Source organism: Rhea pennata, chromosome 1 (assembly GCF_028389875.1).
Source record: "Rhea pennata isolate bPtePen1 chromosome 1, bPtePen1.pri, whole genome shotgun sequence".
NCBI lineage: Eukaryota > Metazoa > Chordata > Aves > Rheiformes > Rheidae > Rhea > Rhea pennata.
The window spans coordinates 53,092,425-53,116,630 of NC_084663.1; the positions used below are offsets into that span (position 1 = coordinate 53,092,425).

General features: G+C 42.5%; 4 protein-coding genes across 4 annotated transcripts; 3 read left to right on the forward strand and 1 right to left on the reverse strand.

Moving 5' to 3' along the window:
* Window positions 1-771: 771 nt before the first annotated feature.
* On the forward strand, window positions 772-12,660 carry WBP11 (WW domain binding protein 11). The gene is made up of 12 exons (XM_062586195.1): window positions 772-876; window positions 2,325-2,432; window positions 3,248-3,279; window positions 3,835-3,928; window positions 4,335-4,531; window positions 5,164-5,297; window positions 5,999-6,198; window positions 7,105-7,299; window positions 7,946-8,047; window positions 8,379-8,684; window positions 10,652-10,834; window positions 11,562-12,660. Exons 2-12 carry the CDS (start codon window positions 2,369-2,371, stop codon window positions 11,993-11,995), a joined length of 1,941 nt encoding a protein of 646 aa, XP_062442179.1. The 5' UTR covers window positions 772-876; window positions 2,325-2,368; the 3' UTR covers window positions 11,996-12,660.
* A 4,467-nt stretch (window positions 12,661-17,127) lies between these two features.
* LOC134146115 (histone H2A type 2-C) lies at window positions 17,128-17,700 on the forward strand. Its single transcript, XM_062586324.1, has one exon. The coding sequence runs from the start codon at window positions 17,161-17,163 to the stop codon at window positions 17,548-17,550; it is 390 nt and encodes a 129-aa protein (XP_062442308.1). The 5' UTR covers window positions 17,128-17,160; the 3' UTR covers window positions 17,551-17,700.
* A 1,875-nt stretch (window positions 17,701-19,575) lies between these two features.
* Window positions 19,576-20,320, forward strand: LOC134146064 (histone H1). The gene has a single exon (XM_062586236.1). It carries the CDS (start codon window positions 19,598-19,600, stop codon window positions 20,252-20,254), a length of 657 nt encoding a protein of 218 aa, XP_062442220.1. The 5' UTR covers window positions 19,576-19,597; the 3' UTR covers window positions 20,255-20,320.
* A 981-nt stretch (window positions 20,321-21,301) lies between these two features.
* On the reverse strand, window positions 21,302-22,017 carry LOC134146140 (histone H2B 1/2/3/4/6). Its single transcript, XM_062586357.1, has one exon. The coding sequence runs from the start codon at window positions 21,997-21,999 to the stop codon at window positions 21,619-21,621; it is 381 nt and encodes a 126-aa protein (XP_062442341.1). The 5' UTR covers window positions 22,000-22,017; the 3' UTR covers window positions 21,302-21,618.
* Window positions 22,018-24,206: the final 2,189 nt, after the last annotated feature.

Consider the following 24,206-nt stretch of genomic DNA (forward strand, 5'->3'; position numbering starts at 1 on the left):
TGGTTCTCGAACTCAGCGCAGCTTGCATTCAACTGGCTAAATGCAAGGGAGAACATCCAGCTGAGCAGAAAGAGCCTAGCTCACTGTGTCTGATAAGTAATTGAAATACTTTCCCTCAAAATAGGAAACAATTATCTACTTTCTCTTGCCTTCTGATAAATCTCATACTTGTTTCTCTGAAGGGGCCATAGCCAGTCTGGGTGCAAACTGCTGATTTTTCTACTCTAGACCCTCTGGTGCTAACTCTCCAAATGACAGAAGTACGTTCATGCCAAGTGAAATGTGACAGGACTATTGTGATACGGACACAGGTTGCATGGGAACTGTACAGGCTGGACAATGTTTTTTCTTGTCTAGTAGCTGTTTGGCAGCATTTCTTACTGGACAGATATCTAACTGGCTAAATATGTGTTCGGTCAGGCCCAGGAATTTCTCTCCACCAATAAACAGCACACATGCAGCTTTTATGGCTTTTGACAGAGAGCTGCCTTGGATGCAGCTTGTCACTTGAGGTGCTTGCAGATGCCTGTGCTTGACGTCTTTTGTAATCTAGCTCCTGCTGAGACTGCTACGAGAAACCTAAGTTGGGTTTGCTGCACTAACACATCCCCGCGTGATTCCACCCCAGACGAACCATAGAGCAATCTCGGTACGAGGGAGAGAAAAGGAGCGGAATCATAGAGTCGCACGTGGCGCGCTAGGCCGCTACTTCCGGAGCGGCGTTCTGGGCGGTGTAGCACGGCAGTCGCACTTTACGGCGGCGCGCCACTCGGTCCCGGTTCAAGATGGCGGCGGGACCGCGGCAACGAGGAGCGCGGCCGTTATAGAGGCCGCGGCGGCGGCGGGAGGGAGCCGCACGGCCCAGCCAGGCATAGGGTGAGAGGAGCGGCGCTGGGAGGGGAAGAGGAGCGGGCAAAGGAAGGCGGCATGCGGTACTACCTTGCCTTCCTCCCCCTTCCATTCCTCCCCCTCCCCCCCCCCCGCCCCGGTTGGGGGAGGGGAGGAGAGGGAAGGGACGGGACGGGACTGTTGGGTCCCTCATGGGGCACTTTCTGCCCCGGTTCTCTGCTGTCAGTATTAGAAATCTGGGAAGTAGAGCGTGAATGAGCAACTCGTAAGTCTATCTTCTAAGCATTCTCAGCTACAGAAATGGTAGTGTCTTGCAAAAAAAAAAAAAATCTATCATTGTAATTATTTCTGTAAGTAGGACATATTGGTGATCGCAAATCGTGGGGTGCAGCTGCTCACAGTTAGCCTGCGGTTTGCATAATCTAGTAGCATAAATCATGAACTCTGTGGACTTTTGCTGATCAGTGCACTGAGTACAGCTAATCCTTGGAGCTTGTTAGGAATCTCTTCTGTCAGGTGGTGAAACCCTAAATGAAACTTATGCTTAAACTTCTTTATAGTAGGTACATGAATGTGGTTTGAAAGTGGCAGCTTTTGCAATAAGGGAAAAAGGATGCGTGGGCAAGCTGCAGCAAGGGTATCAAGAACTTTGGACTGAACTTGTGAAGTCTTTCATTGTGTTTGGACACTACCTGTTTGGATGCAGTATGGTGACTTGAAAGCTGCATCCCATCTACTCCCAGTTTATGGGATGTCTTAGTTCTTGGGATGGAATTTGTGTATTTTTTGTGGTGGTGGTTTGAATGCAGAGGGGAGAAAATGCGGATTAGAACTGTGAGAAAGGGTGCCTGCACAGCTGTAGTTATGACCTCCCTGTAGTTATCTGTAAGTTAATTAAAAAACCTGTTTCAAACCAGGAAGTAACTCTTTCCAGAAAATCTTTCTTTTCTCTTCCCATCTTAATGTAGCTTAAAATGATACTGGTGGAGGTATAGAGGTAGAGAGCATAAGGGCAATAGCATGTCAGTGGTCTGTGATGAGGAGAAGCAGATGTGGATATGTGCAAAATCTTTGCTGATGGATTTAATGGGCCCTCAGAAGGGGAACAATGGACAACTTAGAAGTGAGGAAAGGAAGAAATTTGCAGGAAGCGTATGAAATAGAGAGGAATGGAAAGCTCTTACAGGAGTAAATGAAAAATTAGAAGATCTGTGATGTTTTCTTAGAAAATCATGTGTGATTTTTTTTTTCTTCCCCCAAATGACATAAACCGGAAGCTTATTGATTTGACTCTTGAAGTGAGTAACTAACTGATTCTTGATTAAAATAGGATGATTCTGTTATAACTGCCTGAGGTTGCACTAGGATTTGAAGAGCTGACAAGTATTTGAGGAAGCCACTTACTAATTTAGAGAGGGGAAATAATCATTCTCAGATTATTGGTGTGCAGGATATGAGACTTTTATCTTTTCCAGGTCTTCTTTATTGTTATTATTTGAGAAAGAAGAAAAAGGTCAAGATGGGGCGGAGATCTACATCATCCACCAAGAGTGGGAAGTTCATGAATCCCACAGATCAGGCCCGTAAGTATCCATAAAAGCTAAATGGATGTGAATGCCAGGTCCTGGAATTTTTTTAAACGAATGCAAAAAACACTTTATCTCAGAAGGAAAGTCCTCATATGTGAATATGAACTGATTTCCCCACATTTCAGAAATATTATCTTTGTTTTGGCTGGCATAAAAGCTTCCCAAGAGAGCGTATTTATCTCATAGTTTTTACTATAGTTGTAGTGTTCTAAGATCTCTTTACTTTGCTGTCAGCTAAACTGCAAACTTCTTGTGGCACAGCTAATCTATCTGAAGCCAAAATCTGAGGAATGTGTTGAATTTTGTATATGCTCGGGTTGGATGAGGAAATCATTTAATCCCCCCCCTTTTTTTTTCTTCCCCTTTTTGTAACATGTCTGGTCTGTTATCAACACTAAGCAGACAGAAATACCCACGCTGCTGTTATGAATGTACTTTATTTTAGATGTGTATTCAAAATGTATTTTGTTTTAAAGTCCAATTTGTTGTTTGTTGCTATAGGCAGCTTCTGGGCAACAGTCCTTTAGTAACTGGAAATATCATTATGACTTGCTGTCTGTAGTTCTTGTCTGTATAGAAACAGATGAGGGAAAGTGATTTCCAATCTTTCTGTAAAATTCTGTTTTATTTGTGTTATATTTCTAGCCATATTTCTCCCTCAGTGAGAAAATGACATTAAAAAGTTACGTTTTTGTGTAAAACAAGTCAACTGCTGAGAAACAGGGCAATAGTCCTGATGAGGGGGAGGTTCTTCATGGACATAATTGTCTCTTTCAAGCTATTTTCTTTTCCTATTTTCCCCTCTCTAGGTAAAGAAGCTCGGAAAAGGGAACTAAAGAAGGTAAATAAAGAGATCAGGAACATTTATTTGGCATCCTCTGTATTGTACATCGTGTTTGTAATTTTAATGGGCCATGACTGTTGAGTAGACTGCAGATGTTTCAGCTGATTTTGAAAGATTCACTTTGGAAAATATTATCTAAACAAATACTTTAAGGAAATACAAATTTGGTTTTGAGTAACAGTGTCTCGTTAATCTACTGTATTTTAACTTGAGATGATTAAGACTTTCCAAAACATTATTGTAAGTTCTTAGAAATAAAAATAAATAAATTGTTGGCATGTTTTATTGTACCCTTTTGGTTAGTTGGTTTAACTTGCTGGTTATATGTGTCTTCATTGAAGTGAATGAATTATGGAAGCATTTGTAAGTAGAGAGTGGAATTAAAAGTCCCAGTGGTTTTAATCTTGCTCTTGAATGTACTGTTGTTAATATCTGCAAAGCGTTTTGAAATGCCCTTTTTTCAGAATGGGAGTATTAAGAGACAAATCTTTGATACAAAGGTTCTGTCTCTTCTGTGACATTTTTCTTATCTCCTTGATCTGATATTTTCAGAACAAAAAGCAACGGATGATGGTACGAGCAGCTGTACTAAAGATGAAAGATCCAAAGCAGATTATCCGGGACATGGAGAAATTGGATGAGATGGGTAAGTGAGCAGTACTAGGTGTTGGACTTGAGCATTGTTTCTTTTTTAATCTAGAGAGGAATAGTTTTTAGGGACAGTTGAGAGACTAAAAGAGACGGAGTAGCCTTATTTCCTTCCTATTAGAAACTCTGTGAGAGGGAGTTTCTATGAATAATAAAGGACCTCATGATTTGAAGTGATTTTTGTGTGTGTGTGTGTGTGTCTGAAGGCGACGTTTTTGGAGAACATGGCTGCAATAAAGGCTGAGTAGGTGTATGGCAGATTAGAGTTGAAGGAAGGGGTTGTCTTAAGGCTGAAGGCTTCTTGAAAATAGGGATTGGAAGGTGTTTGTTTTAAAGTTGTTTCATTCATCACAGTTGTAGAGTCACTTCTGAATTTTTGTTTTATTTTTGCTGTTTTGAATTAGAGTTTAACCCTGTACAACAGCCACAACTTAATGAAAAAGTGTTAAAGGATAAACGCAAAAAACTACGTGAGACTTTTGAACGTATCTTGCGGCTCTATGAGAAGGAGAATCCTGATATCTATAAAGAGCTGCGCAAGTTGGAAGTGGAGTACGAGCAGAAGAGATCACAGCTCAGCCAGTATTTTGATGCTGTCAAGGTAATGCTGTTTATACTACCACAGCTACAGGTCTATAATTATATATTTTGTTCCTTCTTCAGGTGTGACAGTTACAAATGCAGGGAGCTTTATTTGTGAAGATGCAGCAGATTGTTCTGTGAATTTCAGCTAATTCTGTTGAAGGAAATAATGAGACTCCCTGGCATTCATTTAAAGAGCTTCTTTTGAAATTCCTGCCTACCCCACTGGAGAATGTAATGTTGCCCAAGTGCAAATGTCTCTTAAGATTTTCCCTTTGGAAAGTGCAGCAGCCTGCACTTCATACCTTCTATATAATCAGAAGATATAGGCACAGTTGTCTTAAGCGTCTTTGCTATGGGGACTAAAGGTCTAAAGGGGGATGAAAACCTGACTGGATTTTGGTTAAAATGCTAAAGCCTTTCACAAGTGTGCTGCATGTGGTGTGTCTTGCACTGGAGGCTTTTACCTTTGATTTTTTCCAAATATCCTTGTCCTGAACTGCTGTAAGATGTCAAAGGTGCCTGTTCTGATAGCATGTTAAGTGGTGGCAGGTCCCGTGTGTTCTGTATCCTGTAGCATAAAGAAGCTGTTTGGTAGTTTCTGTGGGATTAACCTATTCTCTCTCCTCCTCTTTTTTTTCATCTCCCCAGAATGCTCAGCACGTTGAAGTGGAAAGTATCCCTTTACCAGATATGCCTCATGCACCCTCCAACATCCTCATACAGGACATTCCCCTTCCTGGGGCCCAACCACCTTCTATTCTCAAGAAGACATCAGCCTATGGGTAAGTGGAAAAGAGCTTGGAGGGGAAGTGAAAAGCAGCCCTTGTACTACTAGGAAGGAGCTAGATGTAGAGGTAATATTGAGTAGTGGAAACTGGAAATTCTGGGAGTGAATTGTACTTTAGTTTTCTTTTTGTTTTGTCAAATTTTTTCTTAATCTTTGCCTAATGTTACTTTTTTTTGTTTGTTTAAGCTGGTTTACAAGTAGTACACTGTCTTCAAGCATTTGTGTTTCTGCATATCAGTTCAGCTTAAAACCCTGCCAAAATTTTGAACCTAATGCTCCCTTAAGTTGCTCTGCATGTTTTCTTTTGTTTTGCTAGTATTCTACTTTACTCGTTAGTGTGATTTCTTACTCTAGAGTGTTTCTTTCTGAATAGTCTTCTGTTTTCACTACCTTTTTGAGGACTTCAGTCAGCTTCTGTAATGGAATTCAGTGTTCAGTTTATTTCAGTCGTCTCTTAAATTGTCTTCTGAGAAGCTTTCTTTTGTCTGATTTTCATCAATTGTGTCTGAATGAGGTTGTAAACCCCTTCAGGCAAAGCTTTATTTATTATTTATTTATTTATTTATTTATACATTTGTATCTGTTTATAGAATGCTTCAATAGAAGCAATGATGAGAGAAGGAGTAAAGAATTCTATTAATCTCATATTTGTGTATGCCTATGTTCTTCTGGATTTGTTTCCCTTTTTATTTCCAGGCCACCAGTTAGATCCATTTCTGTGCTTCCACCTCCTGGGCTTGGTGTTCCACGTTTACCTCCAGGCAGGAAGCCCCCTGGACCTCCTCCAGGGCCACCCCCACCTCAAGTCCTACAGATGTATGGGCGTAAGGTGGGTTTCACCTTGGAGATGGCTCCTCGAAGGCGAGAAGAAGATACTTCTTACAGTTCTGAAGCAGGTAAAAGGACTTCCTTATTTCTGTCTGCATTTTTCCTAGACTTCTCTGCTTTGCTACACATAGTTTTACTGTAAATATAGTGTGCCTTAGCCAAGATGTTCTTTGGGAGATACGGGTATTTATACTACCTGAGGAGGGTTTCATTGTAAGTGATTGTGCCAGTGAGGTGATTCTGGTGCGTCTCATAGTATAGTATCTGCAATTTTATTAGCTCCTATATTTTTAGATGCTGAAACTACTAATTAAAACTTGCTGATGCTTACTTTCTTTGTTATGTTGCCTAGGCTAGATATCTTCCACTACAGCCTTAACAAGGCTGAAACATTGCAGTAAAAACAAAACAAAACAAGAAAGCGAACAAACAAACCCGAAAACCCCCACCTTTCTCAGAGAAGCCTTTTTACTTTATCAAAGGAACTGAAACAAACCTGGGCATGCATTTGTTATAGGAATCTAGAGTCCATTTTTTCATGCAGTTACTGTAGAGTCCATTTTTTCATGCAGTTACTGTAGAGTCCATTTTTTCATGCAGTTACTGTAGAGTCCATTTTTTCATGCAGTTACTGTGTCATGTCTAGAAACTTTTGCCAATGAAGCGATCAGCTTTCCTGTGTACCAGAAAAGATCAAAGTATTTCAAAGAGGGGAGAAATTGCTGGACAGAAATGAACCAGTGAATCTGGGTGGGTGTTGTCTTCATGGAAATTAGCCAGCAGGTTTAGAGGAATCAGAAACCTTATGAACAGAATCCCTCAAATATTCCTTAATAATATGTATTAAAGAATAAAGGAATCACAAAAAGTTCACTCTATTGATACAGAGAATTTCTAACTGCAGATTTCTAAAGTGCTCTTTCATACCTGTGTATTTGGTATTCATGCATTTTCTACTACTTTGCTTCCTGCAGGACAGCGAGGTCATGATGATGATATCTCCAGTACTAGTGAAGATGAAGGCTATCCTGAGGATATGGATCAAGACAAGCACGATGAGAGCAGTGATGACAGTGACAGCGATAGGTCAGATGCAGATAGTGAAGCCGAGGATTTCCTGCATCGTGATAATGACAAGGAGAGGGAAGGTGGCGAAGAGAAGAAATCAGGTCTGATGGGAATTAGATTGGATTTTGATTTGTCAAAAGAGGAATATTATTTAACATAGCTTGTGTTTGTATTATTGATTTAGTGTGTGTGCATGTGCATACATCTGTGCACACACACTCTCCCTCTCTCCCCCCCCCCCACACTTTATGAAGGTGGATTTTTTTATTATTTATTATTTATTATTATTTAAGTAAATGGACCTATGGGAAACTATCCAGATGTGAAATACCTGAGTATGCGTCATACTTTCCAGGTTGAGGCACTTGATTTAGGCTGTTAAGGTCACAAACCGTGTTTGGCATAAAACATTGAATTAGCGCAATACCCTACAGAAAATAAGCCTCAGTGTAAAATATTGTCACTGTTTAGTGAATTAAACAACGCTTTTAAATTAAACATCTAAAAGCATTAGTAATATGAAATTTAGTAACTTTTTTCTTGATTTGGGGGGGGGAGAGGAGATTCAACTGGTAGAGAATTCTACTGAGGGTAGAGGCTAGTAAAATTTTTAAGAAGTCACTGAGACCACCGTTAACTCTTATAGGAGCATCATTACTTTAAAATGAAGTATTTTCCATACGAGGTAGAAAACTTTCATATATGTGTTTCTTTTCCCCCTCTTTCTTCATGGTTTGCTTTCCCCAGGTCATAGTGTACGGTTTGCAGACATGCCTGGGAAATCACGAAAAAAGAAAAAGAACATGAAAGAGTTGACTCCACTCCAGGCCATGATGTTGCGAATGGCAGGTGAGTGATACAGATACATCTCAGTGGACTCGTATTTCAGCTGGTCATAGGAAGTTATTCCATGTTCATCTTTTATGCTCCTGTATCACATAGCTCAAGTTCTGGTTTGGTAGTAGGTTTTAGCCTTCACAGGAGAGTATAGCTCTAGGTGGCAGCACTACCTAGAACTCTGTACCGCTTTTGCTTTTTCTGTGTAGTAGTTAAATGTGATTGGGTTTATTCTTCCTTCAGAGTTGATTTTTTTTCCCTTATTTTATGCACTTAAGTTTCTCTGTAGTATTCAAAAAAGAGAATAGCTGAGAGCTGATTTTATAAATATGTCTGTTCTCAGGTCAGGAAATCCCAGAGGAAGGGAGAGAAGTGGAGGAATATTCAGAAGAGGAGGAGGAGGAAGAGGAAGATTCGGAGTCTGAAGAAACATCACAACAACAACAACACAGTGAGGAAGCTCTTGCAGAGACTGGATCTTCTACTGCAACCTCCCAGGCACAACAGCAGCAACCTCCTCCACAACCTGTTCCTCCAACTCAGATACAGGCACCTCCTATGCCTGGGCCACCTCCTCTAGGGCCACCTCCGGCCCCTCCACTGAGACCCCCAGGCCCACCCACCGGCCTTCCTCCTGGGCCTCCACCAGGTGAACACTTGATCTTTACCTCCCCGCCCAGGTTTGAAGGTTGCAGACTCTCAGTGCTGCAGACCATTGCTTAGTTGGCGGTTACGAAGCTGTAGAATGGGTATGTGTTATGGTTGAGGAACAAGATCCCAAAGAGAACAACGTGGCAGTTGCTGAGGTATCTGTGGTCTCTTCCATCTGTTATTGCTGCATTGTGCTTTTGGGGCATCAGACCAGTGTAGCTGTAGTCAGCCTGATGATATTAGCTCATTTGTAGCACTAACGCTGAAGGGTAGCAGCGGAACCAGTGTTGAACTATGAAAAAGCCCACAGAATGCAATGTGCCTCTCTGCTGCAACCCTGCTCCTCGCGTGAGGGAACATTAAACAAGCGTGGGAGCCACTGTCCAATTTTATTTTTAAACAAGCTACAGTAGGAGGGCTTCTGTTATTCCACTTTCAGAAGGTATTAAGGTCTTATTAGGGAAGAAAGTCATCCTCAGATGAAATAAGCATTAAACTTGAACTTACATCAGTATTGGGAGGCCTAGAGACTGCTAGCATCTGATCAATATCAGTTTTCTTATGGTATATGCTTTTCGGGGTGTGTGTGTGTGGGGGGAGAAGGACCTAAGTTTCTTGGATCTAGAGGAAGACAGCAGTTTATTTTCTGTAAGTTAGTGGGGTTACCATTTACCTGAACTGAATAACAGTCTGCTTAGTAATTAAAAAAAAAAAAAGTATTAAAATTTGTTTGTTGAGCTTTTATACTTGCATCACAAAGGCTGATATTTAGTTGGAGTGTAGTGAGAAGTAGTATATACAATGATTTTATTTTTTTTTTTAATTCTATATAGTACAAACAACATGATTTAACAACGTAGGGGGGATGAGGCAAAGTTTTGTTTGTTTTTGTTTTTGTTTTTTTTTCCTTTTCCCTGATATTTCCTCCTTCCTCCCACCACTCTCAGTTTTCTTTTTGATGTTTCCTGATGAGAGGGACCTAAACTTTAAAACAGCTACTTTTATTAGAGCAAGATATTTTTTTCTTTTCAGGCCAGAAGGGCAATTAGATTTCAGAGTGAAAAGTTCTTTCACTTTTAGCTGTTTGAATTCAGACTTATGTCAACTCAGTAGCAATTTTCAGCTATTCCTCCAATACGTGGGGAAGAGCCCTGTTCCAAGCAGCGTCAGGATGAAAGGAAGCATGTGGCTGATGGGTTATGAGTATGGTTTATTGGGAATAAGACACATTCTAGAGCATGCCGATATCTTTCTGAACAAATCTGAAGAGTAGGAATGATGAAACCTTTGAAGTAATGCTTGTTCAATATGTTTCTAAGAGCAGAATGATTCTATCTGACCTCAATTCAGCTGCATGACAAAGTGATTCATGTATCAAAAAAACATGGCACCTAATGAAATAGCTGTTTGGGATAAGGAAGAGAACTTGGTCCATTATATTTGGAGTTCAGCACATCAGGATGTTATGTATTTCTCTGAAGTATGTGACTATGATGTCAGAGCTGCACTTGCACCCTTAAAGAAGGCAAGTTTTTAGGGCCACCTGACAGAATTTTGAGGTTTAACACAGTATAACTGAAATGTTCATCTAAGGGGAAGATTTTGGGGATTGATACAACAGTTAAGTGTGACAAAGTGATTTGCTCAAATGCCTGCTCATCAAAATGGTCGCTTTGTTTTTTAGTGTGGTTGGAAGTACTAGGAGTTGAAAAGAGCCTAGCAGGCCTCTTAAGGGGAGTATAGTGCTTTTTCTCAGGCAGTGGAATATACCTGACTATTACCAAGAAACTTTTCTCTGACTTAGGACTACCATCTCTTGAAACTTTGAGAAGATTTATTTAATTTAGCAGTTGGCTAGTAATGGACACAGCTTTTGAGTTCATATCAAGGGTCTTCAACATTACCTGATGCGATGGTTCTTTTATCTATTAAAGAAGCTTCTCTTTTTTGTGCATATACTTTCAGGAGCTCCTCCATTCCTGAGACCTCCTGGGTTGCCAGGATTGCGTGGGCCTTTACCTCGACTTCTACCGCCAGGCCCTCCTCCTGGGCGGCCCCCTGGCCCTCCCCCTGGCCCTCCGCCAGGTCTGCCCCCAGGTCCTCCTCCACGTGGGCCCCCTCCTCGTCTGCCACCTCCTGCCCCACCAGGTAAAGGTTTCTGTTAGAATGGAGGAGGGTCTCTCTCTGCTTTATTATTCTTGTGTACTCAGAACCTTTACTGTGATGATCAAGCCAGTAAATCTGATGGGGGGAAAAAATAGATATTCCTTTTGGCTTTAAATAATGCCCTGTTACCAATATGTCCATGTTTCTCTCTGTGGGGCTAAAAGTACTCCCTTGGGAAGTTCTACCTGGTTGGTCCCTTGTAGCTGTCTCTTTTCCTATATATTAATAATAATAATTAATTCAATATTGTTCTGTGTAGTTTGCTAGCAAGAAATCTGTCATTACATAACAAAAAGGGAGGAGTATTCAGAATTTACAGTTCAGCTAAACTGTGTTTCTGAATAATACCAGAGCACAATGATGATGGGGGAGTTCATGCTGCTGTTCTCATTTCTGATGGTTCTGAAACTTCAGCCAAGTGGCTGACCAGGAAACTTCACTTTCAGCTTAGAACAAGGTAATCTGAAAGAGGTGGAACAATATACAGGGACCTGGAGATTGTAAAGTCTGAGGATCACTTTTTCTCTCAACATTTTCTTCTTTCTTCCTTTTGGGAACCAGTGGTTAGTGCAGGATTGAAAACAATTTCTGAAGCCAGCGCAGTTGCATCGTGTTGATGTTTCTTTGCTTTTTGAGCCTGTGTGCTTTTCTGTCAAAGATTTTCAGGCTCACAGTGTGGAGCCAGCTCATACTTTTTTTCCTCTTGCAGGTATCCCTCCTCCTCGCCCGGGCATGTTACGGCCACCTTTGGTGCCTCCATTAGGACCTGCCCCGCCTGGGCTTTTCCCACCAGCTCCTATTCCAAATCCTGGGGTACTGAGTGCCCCACCCAGCTTGATTCAGCGTCCCAAGGCGGATGACACCAGTGCGGCCACCATTGAGAAGAAAGCTACAGCCACGATCAGTGCCAAGCCACAGATCACTAACCCCAAGGCAGAGATCACTCGCTTTGTGCCCACTGCCTTGCGAGTGCGCCGGGAGAATAAAGGAGCTTCAGCTGCCTCCCAGAGAAAAGCAGATGATGAGCCTACTCTCCAGTTAACTAAAGCAGCCCCTAAGGCTGGTTCGTCTGCCCCTATCTCTGTACAGACAAAGGATGATGTGTATGAAGCCTTCATGAAGGAAATGGAAGGTCTCCTGTGACCTGTCATAGTCCTAGTCAGCTTTCCTGCTCTCTAAACAGAGATCAGACTCCTGCAGAGGGAGGAGAAGAAAAGGACCTCCTGCAAGCAGTGAGAGGGCTCTCATGACAGGGTATACTTCCCTACCCACAGGTTAACTTACCAGTTTGCTCTGAATAAAGACCATGGCAGATGAGGAGTGACAGGACCTCGTTTCAGAGCTAGCATGTCCACTTAGTGGAAGGAAATTGCAGTCTAGAAGGTGATGCTGCTTTCCTTGAGTCTTTCCCCTTCCTTGGTGAGAGGTAGTGGTACTCTGAGGGAGTATGATAATGCTCTGACTGAAAACCTTTCACTTCATGAATGCTCTGGTGAGGGTAGTGGAGCAAATTTTTAAGGAGCCAGAAAAAATGTTAGCAGGATTTCATACACACACATGGTTGTCAAGTTTTTATTTTCTGTACTGTTTTTTTCTGTAAATATTTTATAATCCTGTCGCTTTTTTAGTTGCAGTGAGATTGATCAATCATTTTTTCTTCCAGGGTAGTCAGGGAGGTAACTTGTTGCATATACTGTACACTGGAATTTTGCACCCTGTCCCCTTTACAGTCATCTTGATGGCTTTTAACTGACAGGGGAAATTTCATTTTGTCTTGTGAAAGACAATAAATGTTCAGTGTATCAAAATATCAGTTTCCTTGTGATCTGTATAAATCTAGCATATGGATGGAAAAGGAGGAAACTTCATAGACCTTGAGAAAGATACAGGCATTCTGACTCTCACAACAGAAGAGCAATAGCTATGTTGTAAATAATTAAAAATATATATATATTCTTCTTTTATTAAAGTCTTTTGTATTCTTGTTTCAGCAATTCCTGTATGTCCCTTTCAGCCTTTGCTGGTGGATGGTAGAAATTTAAGTCCTGAAATACTTCTAATAATTACAAAACACTAAAAAAAAAAAAATCTGTTATTGAAAGACTTATTTACTTATTTTATATAAAGCCTTAGATATCCGCTAGATGCATCTTGGACAGACTAGACTTATCTTACATTAAGATTGGTAAACAACTTTAATTTGAAGATCTTGACAAATAATTTCAAGCTCTACAAGTTTTTTGTTAGATGCAAATTCTGTGAAGTTAACAGTCTTAAACTACAGGGTATTTTTCTGAGGACTTCATTTTCTATCTTAAAAGCATTCTTTCTGTCTTTTGGCTGAAATACACCTTTACGTTCCTTATGCTGTCAGTCCAATACATTCCAATAACTCTTACCATATACAAGAAACAAGTATTTTTGGTCTGTTTCAAATAAGAATAAAACTTCTTAATCATGTAGACAAATCAGCTTCGAGACCTGTGGGATTAATTGCATTGACAATAACTCTTCCCCAAATGAATTACTTCTTCAGAGAATTGTATTTTCAAAACACTTAGGTTTTTTTCTGAATCACTGTATTTAAGAACCAAATTAATAATTATGTATTTATATAGGAGTCTTTATTCTGCAGAGTTTTGTAATTAAAGTGTGTCTTACATTTAAAATCATATTTTTAATACAAGTATTCAGATTGAAAAAAACTTAGTTGTCTTGCACTAAAGTGCTTGTAGTGAGTGTCTTAGTGGCTTAAACATGAGTCCTCTAAGCATGTATCAATTTCTAGATTAATATATACAGACTGTATAGTAGCTTTTGCTTGTTTTCCCTTAATTAAGGGAGTTTCTGCTGGTTGTAGGCTGCCAGACTACTATACTAGATAGCCAGCTCTAGGCATCATTTGAGATATAAGCATCAGACTTAAATGTTCAGTGTTTTAAAGTTAAGTTCTTAAGGTGATAATCAGAATTATTAGTTACTCAAACTTAGTTATGCTTCAAACTTTTGATTCTGTTTTACAGAATTTGGGATAAAAAATAAGTTTGTACAATGGTTCTCTTTCTGAGTTAGGATCCAGTTGCAGTTGTGTAGTATTTTTCTTTAAAAAAAAAAAAAAAAAAAAAAGTGATGTTTAGGGGAATAGCCTCTTTTTTATTTTAAAGATATTTATATTTTGTCTTCATTACTAAGTGAAATGTGAAAATGATGATTTTTGGAGAGGGCATGGAATTTTACTTCATGGTACCTCTGACCTGGGGTTTAATAGGCTTATTGACCCTCCCTTCCGGGAAATAGACTGAGGAGAATAGGAAGTGTATTTTGAGAAAAAGACCTCTCTCCTTATCATCTAAAGTCAATAAAAGTTCACTAGCTGCCATGTGATTATATTAATAACCTGCAGGAATCTCTTGAGCCATTCATTCTTCCACTTTTATCTGATTTTTTTAATAACCTTTTTGTGTGTGATGTGTTCAGATAAAACCAGGAGTTTGGGAGTTGTATGACTAGCTGAGAGCATGTGTAAAAACTGGCTGCATGTGAGACTTGGGTTTTATCCTACTGACTTGATTTTTTTTTTTTCCTTCACTAAAATAATATGGGGGATTTTTGCCTTGCTTGTTCTTAATACATTTCTAAGCACAAAGCAGGAAACTCCTGTTTTAATCAGAGCAGTAGGATGTATGGTTGCCCTTGCTTCAGTCTATTCACTCGTGTAATGAACTGTTTCTTCACCAGCCACATAAATGATGGGCCATGGCAGGAATGTCAAATACAGGCGATCCTTCTGGATTGCTGACAACCTTTTCTTTTCCAGCATCAGTCAACGCAGTCAGAAATGACTGTAAAACAATTTGGTATCTAAACTGACATTACTTGAATCATCTAGATGAATGTTTCCATTTATCCACATACGGATTTTTGTGCTCTGGTAATGACTCTGGATGGTTGGAGTCCTTCAACGAAAACAGGTGAATGAACTTTGCTTCAGCTCAGCATTTGCTGAGTTACATAAGGTTTAGCACTTGTACTTCTGTCAAGAGAATACAAGAAATGCTCCCTTGTATTTGTACTGTGCTGTGACTCAGAATTCTGAGACCAGGCAGAAAAAGATTTAATAAGAAAGCGTGTGAAATACATATATACTTCTTACTGTTAGTTTATTTACTGAGGAAGAATAGAATAAATTTCTAGTGTTTAAATAGAAATATTAAAAGAAAATTAGAAAGCGTGTTGCATTTAAAAACAGCTTTTAGTCTGTATTTTGACACAGCCTTTGGAAATTATGTCATGTTTGCACTGGTCATAGACACAGCTCTGTTATGCCATCTTCTCTACAAAGAGAGAAAGGGCCTTAGACAATTGGCAACATAAACTCAGTCTGGTTTAGCTGGGAAAAGCTTGCTTTATTTTGTTCTTGGTCTTTGTCAGCTGCATAAAGGAATATATATCTTACAGTTACAGCTATGGCACTTCGTAAGTTGATTGTATCTCATTTTTGTAGTGTGCTCATACAAAGCTTTGGGATTCTTCTCTCTAAGACTGCCTGGATTTTGTGGTAACATCTTTCATCTGTGGCTCTGGGTGCTAGCTGCAATAGAAGTAATGGCTGTGCTGGGAAGTAGGCTGGGGGGACAGGGGAATCTGAGGCACCAAGAATGTGACTTGCCCAAGGAGTCAGTGCCTGGACAAAGATGGAAGTGAATTTGGTATAATAAATCATTGAATGATGCTGCCGATGAAAGATGCTTCCTGAAGGTTATTAGATTTTTTCCAAATGGGGAGCTGATCTTGGTTGCCCAGAAATAAACAAGCTGTGTCAGTAATTCATGTGTGTGCTGCAGAGGTCTTTTGCTTTGTTTAGGATACTCTTGCTGAAATACACGGAACAGTTTAGCCCAAAATTCCTATTATTATAACCTCTCAGAAAGAAGAATTTAATTGTTTTTTTTTGGGGGGGGGAACACCTACTATGAATCGGCCTGGTGGGAATGGGTGTTTTGCCTTTGTTGTATTGGCAACGCTGGTTCTCATGAAAGCAGCAGTTTTTTGGCATCCACACTGCTCACTTCAAAATGATTTTATGATATCCGTATCACAAGAGCTGAGATGCGGTACAGGAACCGCAGGTTTGACTGCAACAGCATCAAGGAACGAGAACAGGAACGAAGGCAGCAACGCTGCGGGCCGCCAACGCGCTCGGACGCTGCCCTGAGGGGTTAACCACGAGAGCAGAAGCCCGAGCTGTGGGAAAGCAGGAGGAAAAGGCAGCACAGCGCTGGGGACGGCAGAGGGCTGTGGCTGATTCCAGAGCGTGGACTTGTTGGTTGGCTTAGACAAGGATAGTGTCTGTCTTTGCTGGAAATAGACTAAAGATGGAGAGATGTCAGGGAACGGAGAAACCACACGACTTAGAACAAAGGGGAAGGAAAAATGGACAAGAATCTTTTTGTCCATGAAACAGCACCAGCCTGTACCAGACAGCCATCTGAAATCCTGGGGAAGCAAAAGTGTTGAAGCTGGTACTTCTAATCTTCTAATGCTTTCCTGAATAGGCCCCAAAATAGTATCGTAATACTTGACTACAGTACTATTTCCGTGGTTTGTTTCCAGAAAAAAAAAAAATAGTTCTATTACATGTTTATGTCAGGCATCATATACATCTCAGGCTGGATTGCAAAAGTTGTTTCTTTTGACCTTCCAAAAGAAACCTGTGTATTTCAGTATTAAAAAAAAAAAAAAAAAGTGTCTTTCTGATATTCTACCAGAATTTCTGAAGCGCTAGGTATGGGTGAATGGTAGGATAATCTCCAAAACGATGGGGCCGGCTTTAGCAGCGCACTGTGTCCTCCGAGCCGGTCGCAGATCCCCATTCACCTCCTGCGGGCCGTGACCCTCCCGCCGCCAAGATGGCGTCGCCCCACCCCACGCGCCGCGAGGGCCGGTGGCCGAGGAGGGCGGGGCGCTGTCACGAGCGGAGCGGATCCGGACGGGGCGGGGGGAGGGGGTTGCACCGCCCCCATCCTCCTCCCCCGCCCCGCCCCGCCCCGCCCCGCGGAGAGTGTGCGCGTTGCCGCTTGCCCCAGGCGCGCGCGGGCTGCGCAGGGGCCGGGGCAGCCGCCCGTTCCCCCATTGGGTGGATTTGGATCCGCAGCGCCATTGGACGCGCCGAGCGAAGGCGCGGTGCAGCCAATCGGGAAGCACGCCGCGCCGCACAGGGAAGCTATAAAAGGGGCCAGGCGCGGGGCGGGGAATGCTGATTTCACATTGGTTTGGGCGGCGGTTACTGTGTGGGAGCGCCGGGAACTATGTCGGGACGCGGGAAGCAGGGCGGGAAGGCGCGGGCCAAGGCCAAGTCGCGCTCGTCGCGGGCCGGCCTCCAGTTCCCCGTGGGCCGCGTGCACCGGCTGCTGCGTAAGGGCAACTACGCGGAGCGGGTGGGCGCCGGCGCCCCCGTGTACCTGGCGGCCGTGCTGGAGTACCTGACGGCCGAGATCCTGGAGCTGGCGGGCAACGCGGCGCGCGACAACAAGAAGACGCGCATCATCCCGCGCCACCTGCAGCTGGCCATCCGCAACGACGAGGAGCTCAACAAGCTGCTGGGCAAGGTGACGATCGCGCAGGGCGGCGTGCTGCCCAACATCCAGGCGGTGCTGCTGCCCAAGAAGACAGAGAGTCACAAGGCCAAGAGCAAGTAAAATGCAGCACGGAAGCATTTCCACCTCAAAAGTAACCTAAAGGCTCTTTTTAGAGCCACCCACTAGATCATAAAAGGAGCTGTAGAACTTACAAACAAACAAAAACCAAAAAACAAAAAAGTGTGTTGTGTTTCTGTTGTCAGAAAAGTGTTCAAGTGTCCAGCTTATAAACAAAAAAAAAAAAAAAAAAAGTGAAACATTAATAGGATTCGAAACCCAATGGAAATTTTGCAAGTTAGCCTTTGAGGAATGCACATGCACACACACACAAAATAACAACAACAAAAAAAGCCTGTGCTGTGTTAAAGAAATTACTTTGCTATGGTGGGAATGAGACAGTGTTGAATACTGCTGCAAGAAAGAGTCATGCATGCAGCAATCTTTTTCAACTTAATCCTATGGCAAATTCAAAGGAATCATTAATGACATTCAGAACAACCCTGCCCACCCCTAAACAAATTCTGAGCTATGGATTTTATCATTTTCTGGTAACAACAGGCTTTCAGAACTATTAATACAGTTTACTCTTTGCTTTGAGCTATCTCATCCATTCTCTCTCTGGAGTTTGCAATTTAAGAATGATTTGTAATGACTTGACAGACAATTTAAGATAGAAAGGATTTTCCACTTTTGATGAAATGCTATATGCCACTGAACATAATAACAAAGATGCCGGAACAGGTATGAAGATAGTGATTATAGGACAATAACCACATTTTAACAGCCCTAGAACATGAAATTGTAGCACCATTAACACTCACAGTAGCAAGGGGAAAAGAGCAATTTTCTGTCGGCCTTTGTAAAAACAAAAACAAAAACCAGGCTATAATAAAATATCATAGAATAACTTTTTTAGTCGTCTATGCTATGAGAAATAAACTGTATTTGTTTTAAAATGGTTTAAATGTGGTTTTCATAAAGCATGTTGGAAGGCTTTCCCTATTCCTAGCAGTCAGTCATTTTAGAATAATAGATACTTCAGAGTTAAATACGCTACTTTATACCTTACTTCCAATGCAGCAAACAAGCACTGTACAGCATGAATGTAATATTTAGCATTCTACTTTAAAAAGAGAAACCAAAATGATAAGTTGGTAAAGTTTTATGGTGTAGATGCATGGAAAATCTTTTACAGCAGTGTCTCTTTATATAAAGATGACTCAGATTTTCACCAGCTGAACTGGATCAAAATAAAAACACTGCTGAATATAAAGTGTTAGGGTATTGATTATTATCTGTAGTGAAAACAGTGTGAAATTCTGATGTGACCTAATATATTAAGATAATTAATGCTTCTGTAACACAGCAATAGGTGACCATGTCTGCATTGTGCACACAGAGCAACATAGTGCTAACTGATCTACTTTAAAAAGTCATCTCCTCCTAGGACAAAAACAGTCCTTCACAGGTCTTTAATCTGCTTTCTGCCCTTTTACATAATGCACTATTTTAGTTTATTTTAATTATTTTTAAAGGGGTAAGGGATTTTGGACAAAGAAGCTAATTTCTAATCCATATTCAGTGCTCAAGATGAGCCTGTGTTACTTCCTTCTCTTTGAAATCAATTTGCGATTAAAATATCGGTTCAAATTCATGGTTTTCAGTCCAGATTTAGAGAAGACCCTTTAAAGAATAATAATTAATTAGTCTGGAAATTTAGTTGTCCACGTCGCAGATTTTATTTAGAAGGAAAAACAAAAGTTTCTGCCTCTCGAGGTCTATCCAGGTCCAGGACTCGGGGTTTATCGACTCTTTTTTAACTCACCGTTTGCCTCTTCGAAGAGAAACTTTGCCGAGCGGAAAAGCAGTCTTTCCTTTTCACGCCGCTGCGAATTGGGGTGATTCGGTGGCAGAAATTCTGGAAAAAACACGCTTTTTTGATTCCTAAGAAACACAAAATGAGCGGGGAGAAGGGACCTTTCTGCCGTGCAGCGGGGCGGGCTCTGCAACGCACCAATCAGCGCGCGGCTCGTCTCTATAAATACGAGGCCGCTGACTTGCTCCAGGCCCAGTGGTTTCCCCTGATTCGTGGACGACGCCCGCCACTATGTCGGAGACCGCGCCTGTTGCCGCTCCCGCCGTCTCCGCTCCCGGGGCAAAAGCCACCGCCAAGAAGCCGAAGAAGGCGGCGGGCGGCTCCAAAGCCCGCAAGCCCTCGGGCCCCAGCGTCACCGAGCTGATCACCAAGGCCGTGTCCGCCTCCAAGGAGCGCAAGGGGCTCTCCTTGGCCGCCCTCAAGAAGGCGCTGGCGGCCGGCGGCTACGACGTGGAGAAGAACAACAGCCGCATCAAGCTGGGGCTCAAGAGCCTCGTCAGCAAGGGCACCCTGGTGCAGACCAAGGGCACCGGCGCCTCTGGTTCTTTCAAACTGAATAAGAAGCCAGGCGAGACCAAAGAGAAAGCAACCAAGAAGAAGCCGGCGGCTAAGCCCAAGAAGCCGGCAGCCAAGAAACCTGCGAGCACTGCCAAGAAGCCCAAGAAGGCAGCGGCAGTGAAGAAAAGCCCCAAGAAAGCCAAGAAGCCGGCGGCCGCCGCGGCTAAGAAAACAGCTAAAAGCCCTAAGAAGGCAGCTAAGGCTGGCCGCCCTAAGAAGGCAGCAAAGAGCCCGGCCAAGGCAAAGACAGTGAAGCCGAAGGCTGCCAAGCCCAAGGCGGCCAAGCCTAAAGCGGCCAAGGCAAAGAAGGCAGCGCCCAAGAAGAAATAAAACGACTTGAAAAAATTAGAGTCTATTCATTCAAATAAACCCAAAGGCTCTTTTAAGAGCCACCCACTTTATCTTAAAAAGAGCTGAAACACTGCAGTTACTGCAGCCTCAAAATAAAGGTACTTAGAGGGAGATGTACGCCAATAAAAAAAAGGCGTTTTCGGCTACAGCTTGCGTGTGATGCGAGGATTTCCAGCAAGTGTTTTGTTTACTACGTGTAAGCCAAGAGCTTGTGATAGCGGCGCTTCCCCCGCCCCTCCTCCACTTGAATTTCTCGGCAGTCTCTTTATGTGTGCGATAGGTCACGATGTCTGCCGGGGGGGGGCGGCACTGAGGAGCTGCCGGAGCCCCCCGCCACAGCGAGTTCTCAGTCCCTGGGACACCCGGGGGAGTTTAAAACTCCCGCGCTGACCTCGGATTGGTCTGCTCCTGCCGCCCAGCCCCGCCCCTCCTCTACGTAGTAGCGGCAGCCCCGCCCCTTATTCCCTCTTCACCCTCCCCCTGTCTGTGCCTGTTCTCCTCCCCCTTCGCGCGGAGCAAGCGCCTTCCGCTCGAGCGGGACAGGCGCGGGGGGAAAGCGCAGTCACCCAGCTCTGCCTTTAGCCAGCAGAAAAACCCCTTTCCGGCAGCATAGCTTCCTCAGGTAAAACTTCTTTTCATACTGAAGAGGTGCGCCAGGAAGTTCTGTGTCCCCAGACTCTCATATCTTTCTACTCCCTTCTCCCCCTCCCTCGCCACCGCCTGCCTCCATCAGATTACACCTAGGTTCACGCCGGGAACATACTGGAGAACCGGCACTTACAGACTTCGAGCACTAGCATTTCAAGGTGGAAAAAGAATTCGCAAAGAAGGTTTTTCCTGTACCTCCGAGTTTTCGAATACTGACAGCTACTTCATTAGAATAAATGAGTATTATGGTATACCTCAGTGAAAGGAAAACGTCTGCAACTGCTTTCTAAGTGAGTAGACCACTTACTACAGGGAGTTTCTAGATTAAAATCTATCCTCAAAACTTCTAAATTCGCAAAATAGAACAGCTGACAAACATTAAGAATAAAAATAGCTTTTATTTTTCACTTAGCCACAAGAATCAACCTCAAAATCGGTAGTAAAATAGCTAAATGTAGACCGATGTTTAGTATAAATTGTTACATTTATGTAGTTCAGAGTTGAAAGCTTTCTGAACTTTTAAACAGCTACATTTTAACTGCTGAAATACCAGAGTACTTACGTTCCCGTTATCTACAGATGAAAAGTTGTTTACATACCTTACACGAGCAATAAAGTAACACAGCCCTTCTGTTTGAAAAGATAGGTGGCTCTTAAAAGAGCCTTTGGGTTAAAACTGACGTTCCGAAGACGCTCTACTTGGAGCTCGTGTACTTGGTGACAGCCTTGGTGCCCTCGGACACGGCGTGCTTGGCCAGCTCGCCGGGCAGCAGCAGCCGCACGGCCGTCTGGATCTCCCGCGACGTGATGGTCGAGCGCTTGTTGTAGTGCGCCAGGCGCGACGCTTCGCCGGCGATGCGCTCGAAGATGTCGTTAACGAAGGAATTCATGATGCCCATGGCCTTGGAGGAGATGCCCGTGTCTGGGTGCACCTGCTTCAGCACCTTGTACACGTAGATGGAGTAGCTCTCCTTGCGGCTCTTCTTGCGCTTCTTGTCGCCCTTCTTCTGCGTCTTGGTCACCGCCTTCTTGGAGCCCTTCTTGGGCGCGGGCGCCGATTTCGCTGGCTCAGGCATTTTCAGAACTCCCAGGTTCCGCAGAAGCACCGCAGTGCCTGCTGACGCGACTACTCCCCTATTTATAGGGGCCTTATGCAAATCTGCAGCCTCCACTATCGGCGTTCCTACTGGACAGCGGTGTTAGTGACGTCACTTCTCGTACAAAACACTTTGCGATTGGGCTATTGCAAATTCCATGTTACTATTGGCTAACAGTTCTAATCGTGTTAGCCAATCAGAACGAGGTCTTTCGATCTCTTAAGGTTCGGTGGCAGGGATCGTCGTGGGGTTTCTGTAGCTGGCTCAAGGGTGTCTGGTCCGCAAGTCCGGCGGGCTGCACACGCCCGTCTGCACGCGGGGCCGTCTACTTGGCTAGGGAGACAAATGTGTACATATATAGAGTGATTATCGTAATTTTCTCCAAATACAGCTCGAGAAAGTTGCTAGTTTGGTTTTCTATTAAATATAAATACATATACATTTATATATTTTATATAATAGCTTACAATTTATAGCAATCTTGCTTTAAATATAATAGAGAAAAAAAAAAAACTCAAAAGTTACTCAGGCTTTGCGATACTAATCATTGTTAATAGCATGTGAAATAGATTCTTCTGGCTCGCATGTACATAGTCTGTCTTTCAGGACGCAAAATGAGATGAAAATTGTGATCTCATTAGTGAATTGAAAGAAAGTATGCTGACATTTTTAGATGTAATAAATATTGGAAGAGTTTTAAGTAGAAAGCAAAATAGTCTTCATAATAAAAATAGAACGTGAATTGAGAATTTATCATGAATCAGCTATTCAATCTGTTTTCTTGCTAATTAAAATTAAATTTTAATGAATGTTAATTAAAATGCAATTGTTTAAAAGACTAAAATGCTTTAACAATATAAAGAGTTTTGATTTTTTTCTGATATGATGGAAGAATAAATGTTCTTTGGTGGAGTTTTACCCGCTATGTTTAGACAAATGTGTGTTTATGGGTATAGTTGACAATGCCTTGTGGCTTGTTATACAACAACAATTATGAATTTGTTAATAGCATGAAGTTTGAACTGGATAACTTGACATCACATAGCTAATGCTATAATGGTGCTATATTCTTTTGCAGCCCTTAAAGACCATTCAGAGTTTACAGACTTCCTTGATTTCAAAGGGACATATGGCATGGGGAGAAGAATCCTATGCAGGAAGTGTAAATGTAATTTAAAGTCACAATAAGACCAAGTGCTCAAGCAAATAATATGAGAAATGATAGTGCAAGAGATCTTGATGCAAAGAATTAAAAAGATCTTCTTCTCTCATCAGACTATTCATATGTTTGAGAGTTTTTTTTCTTTTTTCTTTTTCCATTTTTTTTCCTTTCACAGCTTCCCATCCAAAATACTGCAGTCTGAAGGAAGGTAGAGGGCATGGTGAGAATTTTCACCTTCACTGTGAGTAAGGCTTATCAGCAAGTGTCCCTGCTGTGCTGAGCACCTAAGCTGGGGATACACAAAAGCAGCCACCCTGTTAGGGAGAGCAGCTTCATGCTGCATCCCTGATGCTCAGGCTCTCCACTTTAACACTCCCTTTCCTCCTCCCAGTAGGCTCGGGGAACAGGGTGGGTGTTCAGCCACTTTCGTCTGCCCTGCCTCCCCCATGACTGCCACTGACCTCTGGACCAGCTTGGGCAGAGCCAGATAAGGCAGGCAGGAGCTGCATTTGCCTCTTAGAGAGGCCTAGAGACATAGTTCTCTGTTTCTCAGCAAGACAAGAGGAGAAGCATGGGTTGCTCCATCTTCTAAGCATTTAACAATCTCTGCATTTGTTGTGACCCTTACAGCTTCCTTTTGGAATGAGTTTTACCTGCAAAAGTGGTCCACAGAGAAACCTCTCCTTAGCAATGGCAGTTCTTCTCAGAAACACCTATGAAAGTCTGGGACTTTACACAGCACTCTGGACAGCGCGGCCTGGGCTCCTTAATTTTGCCTCAGTAGCAGAAAAAGGCTGTTGCTCATGTTATACTACCGTGAAAGAGAAAACAGAAAGAGAAAAATGGTGTTGGACAAACTCAGCAACATTAAAATCCATAGGTCCTGATCTAGGAGTAAATTTGGGGGACAAGAAAGAGAGGGGTGTGTGTGGGTGAGTATGTGTATGTGTGCGTGCGTTTTCCAAGTAAACCATTTTTTTCAGACAAACACTATCCTTTGAGTCTGCTGCTCAGTCCCAGACAA